At 32.3% G+C, this 8,096-nt stretch overlaps 1 protein-coding gene across 1 annotated transcript; it reads left to right on the top strand.

Annotated features, from left to right (window-relative positions):
* Positions 1–2,296: 2,296 nt before the first annotated feature.
* On the top strand, positions 2,297–6,429 carry LOC109798152 (UV-B-induced protein At3g17800, chloroplastic). Its single transcript, XM_020358390.3, has 2 exons — positions 2,297–2,828; positions 5,404–6,429. Exons 1-2 carry the CDS (start codon positions 2,521–2,523, stop codon positions 6,206–6,208), a joined length of 1,113 nt encoding a protein of 370 aa, XP_020213979.1. The 5' UTR covers positions 2,297–2,520; the 3' UTR covers positions 6,209–6,429.
* The last annotated feature ends 1,667 nt before the right edge of the window (positions 6,430–8,096 follow it).

The following is an 8,096-nucleotide window of genomic DNA, read 5'->3' as shown; positions in this document are numbered from 1 at the left end:
TTGTTATAATTCCATTATATGCCCATTGTCTTGCTCGTCCAAGGCTTCTAGGATCACTTTTGAACTTAGTTTTTCTTTTTAGTCCCTATTTGGATTGTGGGTCTAGCCCCATTGTGCTCTCCTAAAGATAAAGAGGAGTCCAACTTTGCCCTTAATCTCAAGAGTGGGTTTGGCCTAAATGGAAGGCCTCTAGCTAATAGTGGGGATGGAGAAGTCTTTGGGCTTGGAGAGGTCTAGGGTTTGGAAGATTTGGTTAATGTAAAAGCTGGTTTGGTGGCGGAAGAGGGAGGAGAAAGTGGAGGAAGTGAGAAAGGGTGGAGGTTGGTAATCAATTCACCGTTAAATGGACAAAGAAGTAATGGTGTGTTTGGACGAGGAATTTTACAAATTCAAGGAATTTTAAATTCTTGGTATTTGAATTACTTTGATTTCAATTTCTATCATTCTTAAAATATTTTGTTTGGATGAGTCAATTCAAGTTTTTTAAATTTTAAATTATTAGGTTGAATATGATAATTTGATTTCACCATAATAAAATTGATTTTAAAAACATATTTATATGTTGAGATTTTAAAATTAAATTTTATAAAAATAAATATTAATCCATTTTTAAATATTTAAAAATTTTAAAAATTAATATTAGATAATATTTAATAATTTTAAAAATATTTTTGAATATCCAATAATTAAAAGAATGAAGAGATAAGATAAAATATATAGGTGAAATAAGAAAACAAATATGAGGAATTTCAAATTCTCTCATTTTTACTTGAAAGAATTTCACAAATGCTTGGATTTCAAATTCTTTGTAAATTATTCATCCAAACAAAGCATTTCATCTCAAGGAATTTAAAATTCTTCAAATAAATGAATTACCCTATATAAATTCTCCATCCAAACATATCATAAAGGATGTCGAATAGGGAAACTTCTAACAAAAGAGGGAGTTGTTATTGGAGAAGGAAGCTTCTAGAAAATGAGAGAAGGTTACAAGAAACAAATTTTTTTAACATAGAAATTAATTGTATTTTTAAACAATAAATAAAATAAATAATTAAAAAATATGTAACTACAATATCACATTTTCTTTGTCCATTCATGGACTATATGAAAACATTCAATGATAGCAATTGTCCAAAGAAAAAATTGTAAAGTAATAAATAACAAACAAGAATGATTTGAAAAACAATTAAGGTGAAGAAAAGTAGAAGATAATAAACAAATTTTATTTTTTTTAATGATATATTAAAAATAATACTAAATTTAGGCAAGAAGTTTAAATGAATTAAAAAGATCTAGATTATTTATATAAATAAAGATTTAAAATTTGTACATTTTACCTTTTAAGACACATATTACTTATTAGAAAATCGTTTTTATTGATGTGATCTAATATATACATTAACAGATAACATGTCACCATGATAATCCATATCAATAATTAATTGATAAATCAACTAATAGAATAATACGTGTGTAAAATTTTAAAAAATAAATAATAAAGTATTTATTTTAAAAATTAAGTAACAAATGAACAAAACAGTAAAATATGCTAGGCCGGCTTCTTTTATTTTCTTTCCTATTTTATTCATGATTCATCTGCGCATTTCCACTTCCCATTCTTATAGAAATCATCTTTTTGAACAATGAACAAATATTTTACATTAAAAGCCACGTTACCTGTCCACAATTCTGCCAATCCAGAATCATCAATTCCAAAACATACAAATCATAAATTAACAAATAGATAACTGTTCTGAATTCTGATATTCTATTTTCATTAATAAACACAAAATCCTAATTTCTAATCTCATTAATACACAATAAAACATTTCAATGTTAAACTCTTTGAAATCTTAGACAATTGTTAATTTATATTTTAATTAGTGAAAACATTTATTACCTGCAAAAAAATAAACATTTCATCATTACAAAAGTAAAACACTTTCACATTAAGATAGTGTTTTATTCAGGTCAAAAAAATCCTTCAAGTCTTTTAAAAAAAACCAAAAAAACTCTTAAATATTCTAAAAAATGATTTAAAAATATTTTACATTATTATTCCATCACATACTATATTTTCGATTAATCATGTACAATAGTCACAACAAGTATATTTTCAATTGTTAGAACTTGACTTAAACCTTGTCATGTAATATCTAAAACTTAATTAAAAAGATGATGAATACGTACGCCATGGATTATGATTAGAATGATATGATATGATAATATGAGATTAACCAGGAATAATTTGTGCCTTTATATAGATAGATATGAGAGTGCATAACTCCATATAAATACCATCAAATTATCATCATCTCTATTCTCTGCTTATCTACAACATTCATAACTCTAGTCTAGTCCTCCCATTCCGCGAAACTCTCAAACAAACCCTATCCTTTTACCAGACGAATCGCCCTTTCTGTTCTTAACAAACCAACCCTTTATTATTTTCTCTCACCAACAAACCCAGGGAACAGAGAAAGGGAAGAAAAATCATTTTTTTATTCTTTGGGTACAATGGAAAACTGTGTTTGCCACCAGCTTAGGACCATGGTTACTATTCCAAAAGTATCACCAACTTCAGTGAAACCCCAGTTGAGGGTGAGAGCGAGTGGGGGAAGGAGGCACTGCGAGTTCAGTAGCCTGAACGCGCCGCTTGAGCCACGGTCCCTTGTGGGGAAGTTTCTGAGCGGTGTGTTGCAGAATCGGCGACAGTTGTTCCACGTTGTTACCAAGGAAGAGTTGAAGCTTTTGAGTGATGATAGAGACTCCGCTGTTGCTCGCATGCTTATCAGTCATCACTCTGATGAAGCCTTGCTCCACAGGTGATCACCAATTTCAATTACCCCTTTTTTTTTTTTTTACTATGGTCTATGGATTGTTGATGATGTGTGTTTATTTTTTTTTTTATTGGATTAAAATTATAATGACAGTATCAGAATTGGAAATTAAGTCTTGTATACATATGCTGCTACCACTAGGCCTACCCTTGTGGTTTTATGTGTTTATTTGTGAAAGTGTCAAGTTTGTGACTTAATGTGAATCAAAGTGCATGTGCATGTATATATATTTGCTTGTTATGTAGTTTATGGTTTTTAATTTAATTTAAATATGCTCACAATGTAATGATTTTTTATTTTTTATTTTTTTATACTATCATTTAATAATCGATTGTTATTGTGTATGGAAAAAAATGTTTTTATTTTAAGCATCATACCTTTAATATGTTGATACTTGACATCGTAAAATTTTATATAACAATGCATGAAAATTAGTCTCTACGGGTTTTTTTTATGTATATATTTAGCTAAATTTTGTCCATTGGGGATGGAAATTTCAGTGGTGGCTTTTTCATATGAAACTTGTCCCTAAAATTTTCAGTCCCTACCACAATATGGAGGAAGTTTAGTGATCTTATATTATGAATAAACTTGCATCTCTTCATCTTTTGGTTTTTGTTGTTAGATGTAGATGTACCATGAACAAGTTATATTTTTGGTGTTTTATTTGGGAACGAGCATGAGGATGTTTTTTTTATGAAAGATTGAAGCTACTTATTTCAACTGACCTTATATTTGAGGAGGAAGGAGGTTGTGCTGTATTTTCCGCTAAACTGGTAGAGGCTAGTTGTTCTGAATGTTACAAAAGGAGCAAATTCTTTAACCTTAAATGTTTCTATACATATATTTTTGATAGGAAGGGAAATTTATTAAAGAGGAAAGAGAGTGAGAGACATTCCAACTAAAGAGTGGATAAGAGTTTCCTGAATCGGAGAAAACAAGAACTAGGAAAGAATAAAAAGGGCAGCTTACAAATATCTGAGATGACAACTCCCTTGAAATTGACATAATTGGAAAGCTGAAGAAAAGTAAAATAACTAATCATATAGGTAGTTGACAAATTTTTTGGATTCCTGTTTTTCTATTAAAGCCTCTGTAGATAACCATCAAGTACTTACCTAAGGACACAACTTAGTTCTCATCAAGATCAAACAAATTGTTTCAATGAAAATGACTAGCAACGTAGAAATATGTGTCCAATAGTTCCACAGCTTGCATTTGCATAACACACAGATCAGGGGAACAAGCAACATGAGTTGTATCAATATTCCAGAAGCAAATGGGATGGACCTGTTTTGAATCTTGTTATAAATTCTGACAGCATTAGCTGAATTTTAAGATATTATGCTGTCATTGAGGGGCAGGTAGCTTTTGGGTTCAGAGCTGAGGCAGATAACTGTAAACTGGATTTGTCGTGTCAAGTTTGGAATGGCTTCGTCTACTAAACGGAGAACATAGAGTGGATAATTACATTTAGTTTGTACCCAAACAGGCTCGAAGTCTTACATGAATGGGTTTTCTATAATCATGCAACAACATTTATTTTCATCTGCTGGTTATTTTGGTCTCCTTTGTTCAAAAACATCTTTAAGAACTTGCAAGGGGCTTGTCAAATGATCTCTTGATTCTGCTGATGTTTTTGATATTGTTTTCTAAGAATATTAGAAGAGGACACAATGGTTGGAGACTGTGGATAAATCACTTTTTTTATAATCTATGATTCATCCATCTGTGTGTGATTATTTGTTTGGTCTTACTAGAGATAACAATATTAACACATTTAGGCTTTGTATTATCTGTTATGTTTGATTCCAAATCCCTGCAGTCTGATTAGAGTATTTTATCAATTGTTACTCTTTGGAAAATACAGAAAGTGGACGGGCTTTTTTGTTTTCAATTCGTTCATTTCCTTGTATATTCTCGTTTTACTATCCAGCTCTAAGACACTTAAAACTTTCATGAATAAATGAGTGTCACTTTTCATATTTGTCCATATTTCATTGTTCATCAAGAAAAAAGTATAATATATAAAAAGAAAGATAGTGTTAAAATATTAACCTTCTCAAAACGACCTCTGTCCAAAAACTTTTGTTCTCTTGGTTTGTTGTATTTCCAATCATTTAGATTAACCATGCTCAAGATATTGGATTTCTGTGACAGTAGTTCTGTGCTTACTTTTTCTTCTTCATCTAAATATTTTCCGAGCATGCCAAGGTTATCTGCATTACCCTACTGGAAGCATATTATTTTGGTGAGCCTATTTCCTGATGTTTAACCAAACATTAGCTGTTACTATTCGAGTATTTGTTGCAGTTCCTTGCATCAGGTGGATAGCTGTTCTGTTTTAAAAATTTGGCTATAATTGATGCCACACAAAACTTTGGTGTCTTAAGAATTTAATGTTTACATTTCTTTAAGCTGTTGATTTTACAATCATCTGCTGCAGTGCAGAATGGACCTTAGAGCTTTGTGCGTAAAAATCATTGAAAATGCATAATACTAAAAATACTTGTGGAGATTCTTTTAATGGTATTTTGACTATAATTTTTCTGAATGCCAGGAGGATTGCGCAAGTGAAAGAGAATGAGTGTACAATTTCCATAGCAGATGTTATGTATCTGCTGATTTTATACAAGTTTTCTGAGATCAGGGTTCATTTGGTTCCAAAGCTTTCTAGTTGTCTGTACAACGGAAGGCTAGAGATACTGCCTTCTAAGGACTGGGATCTAGAGTCTATTCACAGCATGGAGGTTCTGGATATCGTAAGGAAACATGTCAGTACCGTGACAGGCTTGAAATCAAATCATAGTGTAAACGATAGTTGGGCAACAACTCATATCCGAAAATTCTGGCTTGCCCGAGTTTATGTTGCCTCCATATTATATGGTTACTTTTTGAAGTCAGTTTCATTGAGGTACAACCTAGAACGAAGTCTGTCTTTGCCTGACCATAATCTTCATCGTGGTCATAGGACTGGCCCTTCATTTCATGACGTGTATCGTTGCAGCCCGAAGGATGTGATTTTTGGCAACAAGAATGACATACAATCTGTATGGCATAGCTTAATCAGGCAGGAAGAGGAAATTGAGGATTTAAAATGTTATGTTATGGGCTTTCACCCTGGATCATTTCAGAGATGTGCCAAATTGAGGTCTAAGGAAGCTGTGCATTTGGTAGAGAGTCATAGTCATGCACTTTTTGGAAATGGAAAATCTGGTTTGTCTCACCATGATGATGTTATTGTAACTTCATTTTCTAGTCTGAGGAGGCTAGTCTTGGAAGCTGTTGCATTTGGATCTTTCCTGTGGGAGACGGAAGATTACATTGACAATGTATATAAGCTTAAAGATCATGAGGTAGAGTAAAGAACACATTGCTAAATAAATTTCCACACTGTCAGGGGAATTCACTTTGTAAATATTGACTTAGTTAGGCTGATTTTATATTGTATAGCATGTGATAACTCTAAATAATGTACAGTTTTAATGCTTGGTTAGCTGAGAAAGAATCGAGATAGAGATTTTAATTAGTGACAAAGTTAAAGTTGTTTACTTTGTATCATCAATCTATGTTTGAATTTTGTGCAGCTTTTCATCTGATGGTTATAATGTCCTTATAAAAAATATTTTACTTGTTCACTTGCACATAACTTCAATTATGTTTGAACTTTTTGTTCACCTAAATCCCGTGCAACAAGGTTCATTCGGAGCAGGCATTGAAAGATATGTTTGGATAAACGTGGGGAGTATATTTTTGAAAATTGTAATCACATTTTCATATTTAAAGACACGAACAAGAATTTTTTGCTTTCAGGGTAAGAGCATGTTTAGGACCTTCAGAAATTTACCACTTTCAACTGTTTTTTTTTTTTTTGAGAAAAAAATTCTTACCAAATTTCATCATGTTTGGAGTATCAACTGAAATATGGTAATTTTTTATTTTTATTTTTTTACCTTAAATACACTTCTGTTCTTGAAATATTGTAATTGTTCTCTAAATTCGAATTGAACAAATTCAGTCTTCCAAATATTATAATTATGTGGTTTTAATTGTATCACTTACATGAACTTTGCAATTGTGTTAATAATTGTCCAATGCTTCCATCACATGAAGTTGTAATAGTTGGACCATTTTTGAAGGAGCTTTGCTTACTTTCTATAACATGCTTCATTACAGAAGCAACTTTGATAACTGAAAATACACTGTACATTATCATGATTCCATCTTTTCTTTGTCCACCCCATTCCCTCCCCAAATTTAATTTTCCACGATAATCAGCAGCAACTTTTGCAGGAAACCTGCAAGGAAGATTGGCAAACCGAAGTGACACCACTAAAAAAAATGTAAAAAATCCAATTGAGAAATCAGAAACTGAAATGGTACCACTAATATGATAGGGAAAGAAAATGAATTAACGTGAGAGAAGGTAGTTTTGATAACGAGAGATGTGAATTGTTAAGCATGGTATGTTTGGTTTAGGAAATAAAGAGAGAAAAAAAAAAAAGAGTGGAAAGCGATAATTCTCTTGTTTGATTGTGTAAAAGGTCAAAAGGAAAAATTGTATGCAAACTACATAAATACCCTTAATAAAAAACAAAAAAAATATATATTAAATTAATATTATTGTCTTTTATATAAAAACTACTTTTTCTAATTTTTTTCTCTCTCCAATTTCGAACAACGTAAAATATCTAGGCTCCAATTTTTTTTTTTAACATTCCTTCACCATCCAAACAAGGTAAATAAACTAAAACTTATCCATTTTTTTCTCTTTCCATATCTTTCTTTTCTTTATTTTTTTCCTCGCTTCAAATTATGCATAAGAGCATGTTTGAGGAATTGTCCTCTTGAAGAAATTATTTGCAAAATAAGTTGTACTGGGACTACACACCACCTGGTCAAAGTCAACACTAAACACACTTCCTCAGGCCGATACCCGTCAAGCTAATAGGCCGAGTACTCTCATAGGCCGAGTACCCTCTTAGGCCGAGTACCCCTCAAGCCAACAAATGGGTCGAATACCCCCTTAGGTCGAGTACTCCCCTCAGGCCGATGAATAGTCCGAATACTCCCTTGGGCCGAATAACCCCTCAAGCCAACAAATGGGCCGAATACCCCCTTAGGCCGAGTACCCCCCTCAGGCCAGGTACCCATCAGGCCAATGAATAGGTCGAATACCCCCCTTAGGCCGAGTACCCCCCTCAGGCCGAGTACCCATCAGGCCAATGAATAGGCCAAACACCCCTTCGGCCA

Source organism: Cajanus cajan, chromosome 4, assembly GCF_000230855.2.
Source record: "Cajanus cajan strain Asha chromosome 4, NIPB_CcT2T_4, whole genome shotgun sequence".
NCBI lineage: Eukaryota > Viridiplantae > Streptophyta > Magnoliopsida > Fabales > Fabaceae > Cajanus > Cajanus cajan.
Note: the sequence above shows the minus strand (reverse complement) of the source record. Positions and strands in the feature narration are given on the sequence as shown.

Bases quoted from the DNA above. Each gene is read 5' to 3' on its own strand.
- LOC109798152 (XM_020358390.3), top strand. From the start codon at position 2,521: ATGGAAAACTGTGTTTGCCACCAGCTTAGGACCATGGTTACTATTCCA. The intron at 2,829-5,403 runs GTGATCACCAAT...TCTGAATGCCAG, and splicing joins GATGAAGCCTTGCTCCACAG to GAGGATTGCGCAAGTGAAAG.